Genomic DNA, 18,366 nt, shown 5'->3' on the forward strand with positions numbered 1-18,366 from the left:
TCTGTTCCTGTAACTCTTTGTACTTTGCAGCAAAAGTGTGTGAGAGTCTGAGACAGGAAGTCAGTTTATGAAATCTTTGAGCCACAAAGATTATAAAAACTGATGATCTGAGACATATGACTGTAGTTACTGTTCAACAAAGACACTTTCGTTAAACTAAAAGGAAACAATTACAGTATCTACAAGAGTGCAATTTTAAAAATTCTTTAATTTATATCTTTAAAATGAAAAACATCTGAATTGCATTCTACCACCTCCAAAGGCACAGTCATACTTATAGCAGACCAAATTCATAAAACACTGCCACTGAACATCTTTTTTTCTCAATTGTTTTGTACATAAGAAACAATGCACTATAAAAATGACTGAACATTTTCTTACTAAACAATGGCCATTCTATTTGCTGTAGATGATATGCACTCAGCTGTGGTAACGTTAGACTTGTATATAAAGGTTGATGTGCTGGTTTGAGGCTGGCGATGCTTGTCGAAAACATGAACATCGCAGCTATTTAAAGACATTGTATTCAAAAATCCAAAAATGACAACCAATCATGACGAACAGTGTTTAAGAATATGGATGTTTGAAGCAAAACAAAGCCATTGGCAGGAGGGCGGAAATGCAGCGAGATGAAAGCACAGTGGAGGGAGATGAGTGTCGGTGGAGGACTGTGCAGAAAGCAGATCTCACCTCTCACCACAGATGTTCGTACGAGACGTTTCCACGACATCTGACACCTTCACCCCACCATTAAAGAAATACACTTAAGACTTCAAAGAAAGTGGAAAACATTTCAGATAACTCTGTCTGAGTTTTCAAGACAATAGTCGATATGTGCAAAGAGGCAGGGCCTTAGCCTGTTTGTGGAGAAAAGCCATCAGATATGATAGAGGATTAATAACTAAACTTACAATCACAAATTAAGAAAGCACACAAAGGTTGCTTACAATGTGTGACATCACAGCACCATACACTGCACAAGAGGTTCACTTAGTGACAACAAAATTCAAAATAGTGAATAAATATACATCAGAATATTAGAATATATCAGCGTTCTTACTCAGGCACAGTCCCCCTTAAAACAAAGACGGATCATTTTAAAACAATGGGAACAAAGCAAAGGTTTGGCACACATGGAAAAGAGAAATAAGGCAGGAGAATGAGGCCATAGAGGAACTTATTGGATGAAAAGGAATGAAGTACTTAAAACATATAAATATGACACATACATACAGTACCTCTTCTCGTGGAGCCACATGTTCAATAAAAAAGAGGATATTTTTGCAGCAACTAATGGGAGCCCCGATGCCACAGCCGTAGATTTTTCTTTACAAGTGTGAGTAGCAGCTGCGACAGGCACTCCAAGAACACAAGAAGGTTTTTTTTCTTTACAGGCAAATGAAATAAAACAGGTACTATTCACACTTCTCCCAAATGAACACCTTGGTGCCTTAAAAAATATATATATATACAGAGGAAACAGTCAACAATTGGCATGACTCACAATCACACAACCAGACACACACCATCATAGAAAAGCATGTTCAGTCAGCCTCCGGAAGCAACAGCAGAGCAGTGTGACCCCCAGTGCTCCAACACAAACAAACAAATATCCCAACCTCCCGCTGTCTCTCACAGATGTCCCTTTTTACGAACTAAATGTAGCAATCGTTCACTGTTTAAGGTCGGCTTTGCACCCTCCTCCTGTAGAGATTACCTTTACACACGCACACACGCATCACAGTATTTCCAAGACCACTTTGATACGGCAGTGACAGTTTCAGGAGGTGAGCGGATGTTTTGAGTTAGGAGACAGCGAGGCTACAGGTTGCAATGCAAGGAGAGAGAACGAAAAAAAACATGCCTGGCATTTGTACAGGTCAATACAACTGAGGGTTAACACATGCTCTGTGTTGCTGTCTATGGAAGCCCATTCATGTCAATGTGATAAAAAAAAAAAATTCCTCATTATCAGAAACTTCCTGAAAAACAATGACAAAGTATATTTAAAATATGACTTGGTTGAGATAGTATCTCAGAATAATAATTAAGTATTTCACCATAATGACATACTATCGCTAAATACTAAAAATGGTATCGCAATACCATGTCATAGTATCACTAATAGTAAGAAAAGGTCAGAGAAGGTTTCTTCTTCTTATTATTATTATTATTATTTCTTTTTATCTTATTATTCTGAGATACCAAGTCATTATTTGGAGATTTTTTTGTTGAGAGACTGACTATGAGGGTCTTTTTATTTCATCACATTGGCTCTCTGGGTTTTGAAGACACGTCCTATTGCGGTGCCAACGATTGTGAATCGGGTCAATGGTGCCAACAGGTGGTTCTGCCATTCAGGCAACAGCAGTACTGAATGTTTTGATTGTGTGTGTGTGTGTGTGTGTGTGTGTGCGTAACCATTTACAGAATGCAGCGAGAGTGCGCACACACATTTACAAGATCTATATACATGTGTGGAGTGTATAAATTAGTGGTTTTTGTACATCTGTGTGTGCTAGTGTGTGTGAGTGTGAGTGTGTGTGCATATTCACTACGATCGGCCCCAGCTAGTTGTGTGACTGTGTGCTCAGTCGTCAGCTGATCCGGTGCTGAACAGGACTGTCTGGTCCATTCGGGCCAGCTTGGCAGGCGGCTCCAGAGACTCGTCTCCTAGCACCCCCCCGTCTGAAGGAAGGGACAGCTCCTGACCTTCATCATCACTCTCCTCCTCCTCTTCCTCTTCCTCTTCTGGGATGGACAAAGGGAATTGAGTTAGTTATTAACAAAGCTTGAGATTTGACGTAGGGCTGATCTGAATAGATCAAATGTTTAGGAGCTTTGTTTTTTATTGGCACTGTTTCCGATAGAGAGTAGGCAGCTCTAATATTAGTATTTGCTATTTTTAAAATGTTACTCCAGTGGTGGCTGCATAGGGTTGTTTCTGACATGTGTGATTCAAACATTTCAAAAGAGCAAAGCACATCCAAAAGTCAACATTTATTTAAAAAATAAGGTAGATGTGAAATTCACAACATGTTTTTTACCTAGACAAATATTATGCTTTAAATATATTGGTTGATGTTTAGACTTTAAAATATCACAAAGGGAGGCATGCACCTGTATTGCGTTCTAGCAGCAACCGAACTGTAATAAATCAAATAAATATATTAAATATAAATATAAAAAATGTTGTGTATTTACCTTTGTCAGGATCCAGCTGGTTGAGCCCCCGGCCTAAACTGGCAAACTAATGGCAGAGGGGAAATGTGTTAGTACTATTTACATGGCTTATATTATTTATTTACATTAGAATTAGAAGCATCTATTATCATATACAAGTACAATGAGAAGAGTAAAGCTACTCCTTTTAAGGTGCCATCAAAACATTCAGAATAGACAACATACAACAAAGACACGCAGCATTCATATATACATAAAATAATAACAAAATAAAGTGCAGGAAATAATTCAATTAGTAGAGTATAGTAAATATGTATGTGTGGATGATACATTATATATATTGGACTTGTGGGTTGTTGCACAGGGGAGGAAGACTAGTGCAAGAGTTCAGTGCCATGATTGCTCTGGGGAAGAAACTGTCTTTGAGTCTGTTTGTATTTATTTCATGTTTTTGTGTTTGTGCGCTTTGGTACCTCTCCCATGACAGCGATGGGGGTCTCTCCTTTAGCCTGGGCCACTCTGTGCTCTATCAGGTAGTACATGTACTCATCGTACAGCAGGCGGATCAGGTGAAAGGAGCCGAAACTGGCTGCGCTCCTCAGGGTCAGATCTCTGATCACCATGGAGCTGGAGAACAGAGACAGGAGATTTAAGTTATCGGTACACCATATCACTTCTTCTTCTTCTCAACCACAAACGGGAAGTGTGTCTTAGGGTTTCACTATGATCAAGTTCAGAGAATAAGAGACGGAGAGAGATAAACAAGTTCTTAACTGCTCTTTTACAACTAATGTTGGAACAATTAATATCCAGTCTTCCCGTATTTGCCAGAAATGCATTCCTATATGGAAGATACAACTGATTTTTAGTTTGGACAGACGGGTACAGAGTCGTTATCATCATACCAAACAAGTCACTATCGTAGTTCTTAGTTCACTATATATCTACAGTACTTATTAAGCTATAAACAAATATATACAAAAACATTTATAGAGCGTGCAGCCAGTGGAATTTAAAATCAAAATACTCTAAACATTCAGGAGCAGATATCGTGAAGTTTTTCATCGAGGTGGTGAAAAAAGATGTAATTGTTTTTGGACGAGTCGACTGCAGCCCTGCATCTCTCTCTCTCTTTCTGTGCATGTTTTACTTTGAGTCTGGTTTTGGTCACCTGATTACCTCATGACTCCCTACGGCTGATAAATGTGACAAACACAGATTTTCATCTTCAATGAGCAGCAGAGGATCTTGTCACCTACACTACACAAGACAACACAGTGGAATATAAATGTCCAACGTCTCCCACCTGTAAAAGGACCACTTGAGCAGGAAGAGCTTGGCGGCTTTGGGGAAGGCGGGGCTCTGCTGGTAGGGCTTCAGGACCTGGGAGACCACCCCGTCCAGCCACGCTGCCCACTGCTCCAGGGAGTTCTGCTGCTGCAGGGTCAGCTTGAAGTCCTGCTCCAGCCGCTGCACCACGCGGTCCTCACACCGGCACACCCAGGAAGCCTGCTCCTGCACGGGGGGGGACACACGTTACTGTGCATGGTAGTCACACACCTGGCACTAGTTGTCTTAAGAGAGCAGCAGGGTGACCTGATCTTTCGACTCAGGTTAAAGTCCTTGGGTGTTTCTCAATATCGAGGACGCTTCCTTGGTAGGACATGTCTTCCGAGTCACTTCCTTCAGAAGCGAGGCAAGAATCCTTCCTAGCCTCGGGAAAACGAAGAATGGTGGAACAGGCTAACAGGTGTGCAGGTGTGGGTCATATGCGAGGCCCCGCCTTAAATGGAGCGTGATTTCCGCCAAAGATTTTGGAAATTGGTCCGTGCGCAATGCATTGTGGGGATTTTAAGACCGCGGAGGATACACATGTGCAGCCTCAAAATGTCATGCAACGAAGGACGCCGGCCTCGGTAGAATTCCAAGGATCCTGGACATTGGAACAGTCCTTCGGCGGGATTCGATGACGTAGCATCCTTGAAATAGTGGCTCTGGAGGAGCCTTCCTCGACATTGAGAAACACCCCTAGTGTAAAGAAATACACTCTCTGCCTGACGGAATCATACAAACATTACATGTTATAAGTTCTTGCCTTTTTCTTATCAACTTTAAGCCAGTTTACTCGTATTTTATTCTCAAATTAATTCACACAATAAGACACTGTTTGATCATCTTCACCTGCCTTTGACAAATCATTTCCAGTATATATAGATATTCATTTATATTTCTTACCTATTTTTTTGTATGTATTCCTTTATTTTTGTTGATTGTGTTTCAGCTCAATTTTGTGTTCTTACTGTTGTCATTTTTTATTTTAATTATGTAACCTTTGGTTTGTTTTTGTACCTCTACTATCACATTTCTCCTTTTTTCACTATCTGGATTTGTATGCATTCTTTTGTGTGTGAAGATTCAAAAATGATTGTCTTTAATCCAGAAACTAAATCACTTCCAGGTTCAGGGTTCTGTTTCAACGCATGTGAGCTCCATTCACTGGAGGCAGGAGAAAGACTTCTGAGAAAAAGCTTACATTTCCTGGGGAGGAAAGTTGCAGGAAACCCAGACTTAGGTAAACACACACGAAACCTCATCGAAACCTCAAGCTGCTACAGAAACAAACACTGACATTTCTATGAGGTGACATGAACGCAGCAGAGACTAAACCAACCTGGACGTTAGCAAAGTCCACGCGGTTGAGGTCGGAGAGCATCTGGTTGATCTGGGCCGTGTTCTGCAGCACGGCGCGGGCCGCCTGGGCCAGGTGGTTCAGACTGGTGTAGCGACGCAGCGTCTGGGCAAACGCATTGGCTGAGGTCACCTGAGAGGTCACAAGGAGAGGAGGATGAAAGGACAGCAAATTCATATTTTACATAAAGCCACGGACACATATGAATATCTCTAGAAAAACCTAGAGGATGTTTGTTCAGCTCTGGCGTTGATGAGTAGACGGGGCATTTAATACGAACATGTCATAATCAAATAATAAAATGTAACAGCCCTATATTTAACCTTGCATCTTCACTTTATCACAAAGCATTAATGAATGAGAAACAACGTAATGATGGGACTGCCTTTATAAGAGTTAGTTGTTTTTAATAGGCTATTTTCTTCTCATGATAATTTATATAATTTCCCTGGAAATGTAACAACATATGTTTTCATCAAAGCTGCACCACAGAGCAAATGATAGGATAGGATAGCATGTTGTGTAATATCAGCATTTCCAAAAGCTTGCTCAATTGTATAACAAACTGTTTCTTCAGCAACTGCAAGCCAACTCAATTATACCTTGATGCGGACCATTTCTTCTGGGATGTTCATCATGGCGTTGGTCAGCCAGCTCTCCAGGCTCTTGGCAAAGTTGCGGATGGCTTGAGTTAAGGCACCTAGGGGCAGCGAGAGAGAAAGAGGGTAATAGACTTTAATTCTGGTCCATTTATTTGATCTTCCCTGAGGATGTACCAGGTAAAAAGATGTTCAAATATCTGGTATTACAGAGTTCATCAAGTAAGGTAGGCTGTGGCTCAGTGGATAGTGTGCTGGACTTCGAATCAGGGTGTAGCAAGTTCGAGTCCCACTGTAGTCAGCATGTCGTTGTGTCCCTGGGCAAGACACTTCACCCCAAATTGCTCCTGTGGGGATTGCCCACGGTACTGAATGTATGTAAGTCGCTTTGGATAAAAGCGTCTAACAAATGACATGTAATGTAATACAATTCAAATTCTGACTAAAATTGAAACAGAAAGAAGTCATTAACACCTCTGACTCACAGAGGAGTTGGTATCTAATCAGCAAAAAAAACGTGCTCTACTAAAGAGCCAGGTCATCATTCCAATGTCTAATCCAGAAACAATAATGTTGTCACAGAAATGTAGTATTTTCTAATATTGATTTGACCGTTGTTCTCCAAATAGCTGAATATGGCACTGTGGGTAAATGTAGTTCTGTATAGGCATCTACTGAAGGTTAGGATCTTTCATTAATCTGGCATTACATTGTCTGGCTGGCAGAGAACTATCTGCTCCATAGCTTCTCTTGGACTTCAAATCACACTGTACATTTGACATTTATATTCAATTTAATATTTAATATTCCATGCCTCACGTATATATAATAACTTGCTTTATATTTTGTTACTGTACATTTGTAATTCAACATGTATATTTTCTACTTTCTTGTTTATTTCTAGTCTTTTCATTTGCATTGTACAATGTCATGTCTTTTTATGCTGCTGCAACACAAAAAAAATCTCAAATTGGGATCAATAAAGTACTTCTTATCTTATCTTAAATCTAAGGAAATATTTACTAAAACAAACGTTTTCTGTGCAGTCACTTTTGTGGTTAAACTATGATCATATGATATTTTGGTACATGCATATACCACTGCACCGTGTTGAATTTGACCGTGCATGTAGGGCTGCTCGATTATGGCAAAAATCATAATCTCGATTATTTGGGTCAATAATTGATATCACGACTATTAAAAACGATTATCCATTTACTTTGAAAACAAAAATGTGAACAGTATGTTTTTAACAGTTGATCACCCTGAACTTTGAGTTGCGATTAAAATACGATGAATTGAGCAGCCCTACGTGCATGACTATCATTCCTGCAGAGCCTTACTGGGGATGGGCCTGAGGACGTCGGGGATGAGGATCTCCACCAGGGCCTGGTACAGGCTGTTGTCACAGTCCCGGCTCCAGCGCAGCACCGGGTCGTACTTACACAGCACCACCAGGCAGGACTTAGGCAGCCGCTTCTCAGACTCGTCATGACTGCCAACACACATATATTCCAGTTTAAGTTATCAGCATGCTGTATAACATGGTACTGCTTTTGTTTTGGACTAAAATGTTTGTCTTGAGCACTCACACAGCCAATGTGGCATCTCCCGCCTGACTCTGGCTGAACCTCCAGAAGGTTTTCCACAGAGTTTCCACCAGAGTGAACTGCAGGTTGACCATCACATCAAGAATAGCCTAAACAAACAAAGAGGAAACACGCTGCATGTCAGTGACTGATAATAAATGACTGAGCACAAACAGATGATCACAGGATCAATTGGAAAGACACAGAATGACGAAATATATATATATTTATTTTTTATTTCTCCTCATAGCATTGTGAAGCACCTTGAGATGACGTTGTTTTTAAAGTGTGCTATATAAATTGAATGTATTATTATTATTATTATATATATGTATACATGTTTTTATACAGATGTTTTTATATGGAAACGGTCATTCGATCTCTCTGTCTGTACACACAAACTTAAAGATTGACAATAAAGTTGACTTTGACTTAGTATAATTATTACAATGTATTAACTACCTAACACCTCTTGTCTCATTTCAATCTAATTATTGGAATAAACTGCAAACGTTCCTCAACCGAGAATCTTGCATTTTTCTTGGGCGTTTTTTAATTCCTTAAAAAATAAAAATAAATAATTCCTTGTATAAAGATACAAATAAATGAATAGACCGTACTTAATAATATTGGGCACTTTTGAACCTATCTTCTTCCTCAGCTGTCTAACAACATGTCCTTTCATGTTCCAGTTCCTATAGTCCTACCTCAGATGTTACAGTAGGTCGTTTCACTTAAAGTAGTCCTCCACAATCTCACAAACATCTAGATGAGCGGGAAACTCATAAATACTCAATGGGAGCTTCATTCAGTTACCTCACAGTGCTCTCTGTACAGCAGCTGAAAGCTCTTGATGTGCTCCAGCTCGATTCCCTCAGGCAGAGACTTCCCCTGCAGGTCGATGTCTGGGAACTCTGGGAGGGCTCGGGATGCATCTGGAACACAAGAGCACTGGATACTCAAAGAGAAATCACATCAGAGCAGTAAATAATACTGTCTTATATGTCGTTATTGTACTTCCAGCCCATGTATTTGTTCCTGCACTCACCTAGGAACTGCTGGTACTGCTGGACCTGGGTGCTGATGTCCACCTGGCCGGCCCCCTGCTGCTGCTGCTGCTGCTGGCCGGCTCCTGCTGCCGCGCCGTTAGTCATTCCCTCGACTTTATGCACAGGCTTCAACCTGATAGGTACAAACATAAAGTGAATAGGATGAGGCAGATCAAATATTCTGATCTACACAAAGATGATGAATACCAAAGCCAAACAGACTGAGACAGAGGAAAAATAAATGTACAAAGGAAATTGATTCATGTGTAAAAATGATAGATGGATGGAAATAATTATCGGAAGATGCCAAAGTATGGGAGACTTAAACTTGTGTGGTTCCAGAAGCAGTCTGGTTGTCTATGAGAAAATGATCCTACTTCTCATTGGTTTGTTACCTAAATTACACTTTTTCTGGATTAGTTTCTGGTCTCAATGGCTAGTTTCAAGTCTCCTTCGATAAAGCAGGATGTTGATTTTCTAAATTATAGTAAGATTTATGCCAAAAAGACAATAAAGCAGCATATTCTGTAGAGCGTGGCTACTTTGTGATTGAGAGGTCGCTATCAAGGAGATGTGCTGATTGGGTGCTCTCCATGCTTCCCTCTTACAACTTTCACTTCTGATTTAAAAAGGCTTATATACAGTCAATGTTATGGATGATTATTGTATGTGTGTACAGTACCTTTGTTTCTGTGAGAATGGCTGCTGCCTCATGGCCAGATGTTGCTGATCTTCCATCAGACGAAGAAGAGAAGAGCCTGCCTTGATCCTCAGCCCATAGTAGTGGTATTTAGAATTACCCCTGTTGGGAGCAGATACAAAGTGTGTTACATAGAATTGGAGACACATATGTTTTTCTATACTGAGTAGTAAATATGAGCGGAGAGAGGGTTTATGTTGTCGATATCAACCTGTTGTAACTCTTCCAAAGCCACACATTTTAGAGTCTTAATGAAGACTGACAAACATTTGAAGTATTATTTAAAATCCTAACCTTCAAAAAAATATATTGGATTTCTTAATTAAACCCATTCTACCAAACATTTTTCAAAAGCCAATCTGATTTGCTCATCTCCTCTACTTTATAAAACTCACTCACCCACACACATGCTGTCTGTCCTTGTCTCCACCCACATTTCTTCCTACACTACGCCAACATTTTGTATTGCTCCATCTATCGATTTTACTAAAGAATCCTCCAATGTTCATGTGCTTGGGTGTCCATTAATTAGGCATGATATTGATATGTGTCTCATGTCTTTTATACCTGATTTTGGAAGTCTGAGGACCTTTCTTACCGTGTGCCGAGGCGTCGTGTGCGCAGCCCCATGAACACAGATCTAATGAGTTTCCCGAAGGAGGCAGCATTGACAGGCTCCAGTTTCTGCTCCTGGCAGTGCAGCAGATAGTGGCAGTAGAGCGTGGATCGTGGCAGACTCACTCCTTCAGCTGTCTCATAGTTGTCCAGCAACCACTGTACCTGACACGCAGGCAAAGAAAAAAGAAAACAGCTGGTGCAGTTAGCAAACCAGTAGATACAAACACACCACAACATGCAATAACAGGCACTCTTAATTGCAAAGGCACATTTTTAAAGTTTAAAATACATAACATGCACACACATATTTCTAATCAAATAATTACACAAACACAAACCAATCAATTGACATGATGAGTTTATCCATCATTTGAAAATGCGTGCCGTGGCATACGTTTTTGGTATGCAATGAATGAATGACCTGCAATATTTATGGGATGTTGCCGAACATAGGTTAGTGACCATTATCATGCGGGCTTCAATAGGATGAATCTGGGATGAACAATTGAGTGTAAGGGCATTTCAGGCAAATTCAAAATGGCCCTCGTCACATGCACTGTGATGATATGAAAATGATGAGGCCATGGTTTTGTTTTCTCTCAGGAAGAAACCACAGTTAAAAAGACTGTATGCTTATAAAATATTTATTATGGTCCTTATTGGGACTGTATCATCCTCTTTCTACCATCAGCACTCTAACAGCACGATGATCAAAGCTTCATTGTAAACCTCAGTAGAAGCTCGAATGTTAGATTGCTGCTCCACCGCCCCCGTCTGCCTGCCTCCCTTTGTGTGCAGCAGGAAGGAGGGCAGTGTTTTGACCGCAGTGAAAATGTTGTGTTTGGCTAAATGCCAACAAATATGGATTGAAGCAAAAGTATTTCCTTAGAAAAAGTTGGACTTTTGGAATCCTAGGCAACCACCACTGGAATATAAAAGTGCCAACAGTGTAATACTAATATTATGAATGTCAGATACTTTTTATCTGCAAAAATGTGCTGAAATCAAACAAAAAGGCATGTTGTAAATAAAATAAAAAGTGTGCAGCATTCGAATGTTTGATCAATTAAGCACCTTTTTGGTACATCTCGAGTCCAAATCTCAATTTTTTTTAATTGTGCTTTCGACTGGACAAAACTATGACATCATCAGTATGCCCAAGCAAAGAGTTGTGTGGATGAGAACAAAATAAGAACATTTCTGCGCTTGGCGCCGCTGCATACCTTCTTGTCTGCCGACGGCACGCTACCCTCCTCGCCCTCTGTAATACTCACAGTGGCTGGAGAGGTGCGGGCGGTGTGAGAGTAGCTCTGACTGTTGCCAGCTGTCCCTGTGCTGCTGCTGCCCAGCATGTACCCCCCCTGGATCACATAGCTGCCTGCTGCGCCACCGTTGGTTCCTGCCCCATCCCCTGCCCCATTGGTGGTGCCACCTGTGGTCACCACTGTGGCCCCTCCCCCTGCTGCACTGGTGGGCTGGGCAACAAACATGGACACCCCCCCTGTTGTGCCAGCAGTCACAGAGACGGTTAGAGGTGTGCCAGGGGAGGCCTGTGAGACAGAAGCTGGCTGACTGTCATAATACTGGGCAGCTGTGGTCTGGGTGTACAGCGGCGTGTCAGTGTAGGGAAAGGCGCTCGACCGGCTGGATGAAAGACATACAGACAAATTCTTTTAGAAGCATAGTAAACTGGTGGACAAATTAAAACATTTAAGCACAGTTCAGACCAGTTTGACCATTATCTTTAGATCGTTGCAGGGAAAAGTTGCAGCAGTGTCAACAGGCCTGTCCCGACCAGCTGATGGTGTCACCATGATTCAGCTAGTCCAGTCAACAGTAGATTGGTTTTAGAACGTATGGCAGGTAACCTTTTACAGCAAATGTTCTAATAATAAATCAGCAAATCAGCTCACAGTAAAGTCCGCTAGTCAGGTAGGTAGCAAATGGCATAGTTCTGGACAGAATTGTTCCTGGAATCTACAAAAAAGGTGTTCTCCTGTCCCATGGTCATGGCATTATTACCATAAACCCCCTAGGTATGTAAACACCAATGGATGGCTCCAAATGTTTTACCATCTTGTTCTTTTCATTATTCTTTATTTTTATTACTATGCAACTGAAGCAAGTATCTTACTATCATTATCTATTTTTGTACACTTTGTTTGGCTTAAAAAATTCGGTCTGGACATGCGTTAGATAATAATGGACCCAAATATATACTAACATAGTGCTTGTTGTGTAGTTGGTCTCTTCTCCTTCCACATACTGCACTTGATTGGCGTACACATGTTGCACGGGCACTGGTGTGAGCTGCTGCTGAACCTTAAGAGTGAGCACACACAAACACACACAAAATTCCATAAATATTTGCCCTTTTAGTTTAAACATATCAATTAATACAAAATGAATTCATTTCTTAGTTTCAGACAGCTTCTCTGTTCCCTTAACTACACAGCAGTGTCCCTGACCTACTTGGAAAGTGGCAGTTGTGGTCTGCAGTGGTGGCTGATATAGGCCTGAGCTTGTGACTGCAGGGTGGGCTCCTATCTCTTTCTCCGCAGCCACAGAGAGCCAGTACAGTGATTGGTAATACTGAAGGAGCTCCAAGGGAAGGTAGAGGGGCGTGCCGCAGCATTCTCTTATGTAGTCTGCTGAAGCCTCGGCCTGGAACTCTGCCTGTCCTATCTCATGTTGCTGCAGACATTCTTCAAGATTCCTGTCCCTGACTAATGCTGTCAGCACGGTGCTAGGGAGGAACTGAGGCAGAGGCAGGTTCCACCAAAGATGTGATAAGTTGACTAATACTAAGCCAAAATGTGAGGAAGTTGGAAAGTTTTGATGTCACATGTGATCAACTTTCAAAGTGAAAGCTATGAGAAATATGTTTGTTTGTATTCCATTGTAATATTTGTCACTGACATTACACATTATTGTCCTATTTATCACCAATGATGAGTTGTGTTACTGTGTGTGTTTGACTTACCTCCTGGCCGATATGAACAGGTTGCAGGCTGGTGACACTGAGCTGTGTACCGGGCTCAGTCTTGGCTATCTGAGAAGTAGCCTGCACCACAGATCTCTGCAGAGATAAACATACTATATAGTTTTAAGAGTGAAGGACATATTAATTTGTTGTTGTGTTATAATGTGTATTATTGTGATACTATAGTTATATTATAGTATTATTATTTTACCTGTTGAGCTGACTGAACCTGTTGAACAACCTGCGTGGGAACTCCTGTTTGCACCACAGCTGGGGGGGGGCTAGAGTCCGACATGCTGTCACAGGAGTGAAGGGAGCCCTCTGAGAGACATAGAGGGAATGTTAATACATTCAAATGTGATACATGATTTAACTTTGAATGAAGCTGTTGATATAATTCAATTTTTGTAGGTTCACATTTCGTTCATTTCACCATTCAGGCAAAAGTATCCATAACAGTTGTCCTTGTTATTGTGTAGTGGTGTTGAATCTGTCTGTGTTGTTTCTGTACTTGTGAATGTGTTTTGTTCTCATGTCTTTCTAAGAAAATAGATCTTAATCTCAATGAATCCATCTGATTAAACAAAGAATAAATAAATATGACAAGAAATGTTGTAGAAAGGCAACTATAGTGCCTTGACTGACTGCCCTTAGGAACATAAGGTGTTATTCAATTTGATAAGTTTTGATTCTTTAAAATACATGTGTTTACACATATTTCTTCAATAATATTTTATATTAATAAACGTTTTTAAGCTGCTCCTTTTTTATGAGGAGTAACTATTAAAATGTGGATTAATACGGTAAAGTGCAGACCCTGAACTGGCCCTGTTTCAGACTTACCTGTGACTGTAACAACAATGTACTGAGGGGTGCTTTGAGCATTTCCAGACTGTGAGGGGGAGCCCTGGATCTCTGCGGTCACGTATTGTGTCTGAGGAGGCTGGGCTTGAGCGTTGGACTGGGCTTGGGAACCATCTGCAGGCTCCGGAGAGCTGATGGAGAGGGCTTGATCAGGGGGAGTAGTTTGGCCCGTTTGTGTGAGAACAGTGGGAGCGGCCACAGCGGTCCGAATCTCAGCCAGAAACTGCGGGGAGGTTGCAGGGGTAGAACTGGCGTCAGGTTGCCCCGATGTGATGGTTACTACGGCCCCCTGGGGTTGGGCTGCTGGCTGGATCTCACCTACGTAGCCTGAGGTGGCCATTGCAGGAGCTGGGAATCACCCTAGAAAAAGGAAACAGGCATTAACTGCTATCATTAAGGGAGGATCAGAATGTTCCAGACTGAAAACCGGGACTGGAACGGTTTATTTCCTATTTGGTCAGAATAGCTAGATGTCAGTTTGTATTCCAATCCACCATATAATCATTCAGACAGACACGGGGCAGGGGACAGAGAGCTAGTAAGAGTTTCAAAGGAAAGAGGGATACAATTTCAGACTTTTGTAGAGGAGAGCAGAATAAACTACAGCTGCTTGTATTCCCTTAACTTTGAAATGTTTAACAAGTAGTATTGAGTCATTCATTCATATTTTGGAGTCGGGGGTCCATCTTGTAAAATGACATTGATGACAATACTTGAACATTTTATGTTGGTTGCACAAATGTATAAATAGTTTGGGGAAATAGAGATCAACATCAGATGCTCCTTATTCCTTTTCTAAGAACTACTGTAGCTGACCTGTTGGTGGAGTAGCTGATGTGGAGATGTGGGGGAGGAGCATTGACGGGAACAGGCATTTCGGTTTCTCATTACCTGTAATGTGATCACACATCCTATGGCCATTCAACACAGGCACTACTGTGTGGGAAAATCCCTTACACAGTTGAACTAATACTGCAATGCATTCTGTTGCAAATGAGTTTCGTCACACACATTTACGAGGAGATCACATTATTGCCCTTAATTTGTGTATTTGTGACGTATACAATATAATTTATACTATTTTATACCCCTCCTGCCTTTTTTATCGTTGTTTAATCGACTGAAGACCAATGGGAAGGTTTATAATTACCTAAATCTGTGTCTACAAATGTGTTTTTTAGTGCTGATGTTAATAGCCAATCTTTAACACTCAGATAGCAGTTCAGTAAAACAACAAGTTAAACTGAATTCGGACCTGCAGAGCACCTGCAAAACGTCTTCCTTCACCACGCCCCTCGGATATTAAATGTCCGACACCTGCCTCTAGCTTTCTACTTTATTATCGATATTTCTCCAACAGCTATTTTTCCAAATCTGCTTCTAAATAAACACTAAACCCAATCTAGACACACTTTTAACTTGACTGTCCTAATTTGATCTACCTTTTGGGTAGGCAACGTCATGTACACAGGGACAAGGTTTTATGCCGGTCTGCTGGAAAAAACATCCCGCATTACACAGCCATAGAATGCACGTACATTTCATTATCGTACAAAAACAGTGTTACACGTTACTGCTACGTGTTGTGGTTAATTGTAAGCAGTAACAAGCACAAGTCTGTCGTGACAGACCTAGCTTTCCAGCAAGGTAACACAGACAGCAAGCTAACTGGTCTCTACAACAACCGCCATTTTGTGCCTTTTGCATTTGACATCGCCATAACAACGGCCTGCTTGAGTATGCATCTGTGGCTGCGTCGTCATGGCAAGCTCAATCCAGTGTCACTCGAATGAGTAGCGGACAGGAACTACCCCGTTCAAGAAACGGACTCGCATTATTATCAATACGACGGCTAGCTTTCAGGCTAACTTCAGCTAACACTAGGAGGCAGTTGCCTGTTATGGCTACTGAAACAACAAGGGAAATAGCAATAGCACAATTCAGTTGAAGCAATATTGGACATAAAATATTCTACATGTAAAGAGCTTCACCTCTGTATCCACGTGTGTATTTCCCACCGGTAAATTGTCTTCTTTTATTTTTATGGCGGATTCAGTTGTTGTTGTTGTTGATTCTCGTTGCTGGGTTCTTGTCGCCAGGGCTACCGTGGCTATGGCGGTTCGTCCTCACCAGGGCAACTGTTGCTACCCACCCGCTCCCTTCCCTCCCCCTCCGTCGCTCTGATTGGCTGAGTGCTGCCAAATAGTCTTAAAGTCACAGGAGCAGCGAATTTCTACTACAAAGCCTTCCACGCCCATTTGTGGAACATCCCTGTCTATCACACATAATTTTCGTACGAGTAAGGCGGATGCTATGTCAGGGAAAGTAATAGGTTCATCTGAGTGCTTATCCAAATTCTCCAGTTAGTGATTTGATAGTGTCATTATCATAGTAACTCTATCTAAAATGTAAAACCGACTGTCCATAGCCTATCCACTTGTCTTTGGTGATGATGATCGGTCTGGTACACCTGGATTCATTGTAACCAAGCTCATTCATTGAATGCCCTTATAGCCTAGCAGTTTGACTATTTGCCTCTTCTGATATATTGTAAACTTTAAACTCTGCTTCTGTTATGCCTTAGATTTATTTAGCAAAGAAGACCCTTTTTGAACATTGTAGGATGAAATACAATGCATCAGATTGTATTTCTGGTTTAACAACTGAAGTGTGAACAGCCAACAGTTACCAGTTATGGAATTTCATTTAGTTATGCAGCAGCCATCCAACAGTACATATTAAATGATAACACCTGCAGTGTATTAAAAAAGAAAAGTGTTTGTAGGCTACATTATTTAAAAGTAAACAAATAAATCAAATTATATACAATTTAGGACTATATACATTTATCTACAGTGCAGTGTTAATACACTACACATTTGTATGGGCCATTGATTTTCACATTGCTCCCATGACCTCCTCAGGTCACCTATGTGACACTGTGGTAATGAATATCAGGGTGGACACCCTCATAAAATGTCATTGTTTGCTTGCGATCGTCACATTAATTACAAATTCATCATCCCCATTGTAATTTCCTGTGAACGAACGACCTTTGACTATGTGGATACACAGATAAAAATGTGTTTTATTTTTGTCTGACTCATAATAAGACTTCTATGTTATCTACCTTTGAAAATGTCACTGGTCCTGTCTCAGTCCTCCCAGTTCACCTTTTGGCAAAGAGATGATGACTCAATAAGCAATTTTCAAAAGAATGGAAAAATTATACATAAATGAAGTCATGCAGGGTCTTACGTAGATTCATTATGGCCAAGCGGATATAAATAATATGTAAATAATTGTGATATCAGTCACAATGGCCTTAATGTAACCCTATAGTGATGTCAGCAAATGTTAAATCTTATCGGGGAAACTCATGCAACATGCGTAGTTTGGCTGGAAAGGTTCATTCATGTGTTCAGGCAATGGCATATGTATTTTTATTTTGTATTTTTATTTAACTTTACAAATATGATGTGGTATTTTTTTCAAAATGACTCGTTTATTTAACAGTTAGAACATCTTTGCATCTTTCAAAACATCTAAGGTGGGGAAATGAGATATTATAGCGTTAATTTAGCCATTTTTAGGGTTAAAATATATAGAAAAAATGTATGGCTTTTATCTTAAAGTGACATGCCTTTACAAAACGTATCGGGACAGGTTTGCTTTTTAAACGTTCTTTATGTCACAGGGTCAGATATTTCTTACATTTGGGTTGGAACTGTATATAAAATGTAGGTAAAGTTTAAACTAAGGGACATTAAAGGTGACAGAAATGCTTCTCATGATGAAACACAATTTTATCATCAGGCCTCTGGCATATTCATTAATTATGCCACCTTTGGTCTGCCTTTTGTCTCCATAAAGGTCTCTGACTGTATCTCTTTTTCAAATCTGTTACAGCAAAGTCCTGCATGCGCTGCATGTCTGCCATGCAGGGCTTCAAACCCTTTATAAACCACACCTGGGTCAGCTAGAAAGTCATAGCTCTTGCAAACAGGGAGACAGAAATCCAAGTGTTGCTTGAAGCAAAGAACCTCCTGTAATTGTTACCATTTATATTTTGCTTTATTTCCTTGTGGTACT

At 40.7% G+C, this 18,366-nt stretch overlaps 1 protein-coding gene across 5 annotated transcripts; it reads right to left on the reverse strand.

Annotated features, from left to right (window-relative positions):
• Nucleotides 1–188: 188 nt before the first annotated feature.
• Nucleotides 189–16,555, reverse strand: rfx1a (regulatory factor X, 1a (influences HLA class II expression)). Of its 5 annotated transcripts, none has more exons than XM_034143348.1 (18): nucleotides 16,266–16,555; nucleotides 14,254–14,634; nucleotides 13,622–13,731; nucleotides 13,411–13,506; nucleotides 12,652–12,749; nucleotides 11,651–12,071; nucleotides 10,408–10,589; nucleotides 9,792–9,911; nucleotides 9,109–9,242; nucleotides 8,877–8,995; nucleotides 8,064–8,170; nucleotides 7,815–7,966; nucleotides 6,475–6,572; nucleotides 5,855–6,004; nucleotides 4,490–4,692; nucleotides 3,657–3,810; nucleotides 3,205–3,250; nucleotides 189–2,751 (listed from the first exon to the last, which is right to left on the reverse strand). In XM_034143348.1, exons 2-18 carry the CDS (start codon nucleotides 14,612–14,614, stop codon nucleotides 2,591–2,593), a joined length of 2,712 nt encoding a protein of 903 aa, XP_033999239.1. In that variant the 5' UTR covers nucleotides 14,615–14,634; nucleotides 16,266–16,555; the 3' UTR covers nucleotides 189–2,590. The 5 variants fall into 5 exon arrangements, with proteins under 5 accessions (XP_033999239.1, XP_033999241.1, XP_033999240.1 ...); XM_034143350.1 differs by having other exon boundaries at nucleotides 4,490–4,698; nucleotides 10,408–10,583; nucleotides 11,702–12,071; nucleotides 16,266–16,553; XM_034143349.1 differs by having other exon boundaries at nucleotides 4,490–4,698; nucleotides 11,702–12,071; nucleotides 16,266–16,553.
• Nucleotides 16,556–18,366: the final 1,811 nt, after the last annotated feature.

This window comes from Trematomus bernacchii, unplaced genomic scaffold (genome assembly GCF_902827165.1).
Source record: "Trematomus bernacchii unplaced genomic scaffold, fTreBer1.1, whole genome shotgun sequence".
NCBI classification, from domain to species: domain Eukaryota; kingdom Metazoa; phylum Chordata; class Actinopteri; order Perciformes; family Nototheniidae; genus Trematomus; species Trematomus bernacchii.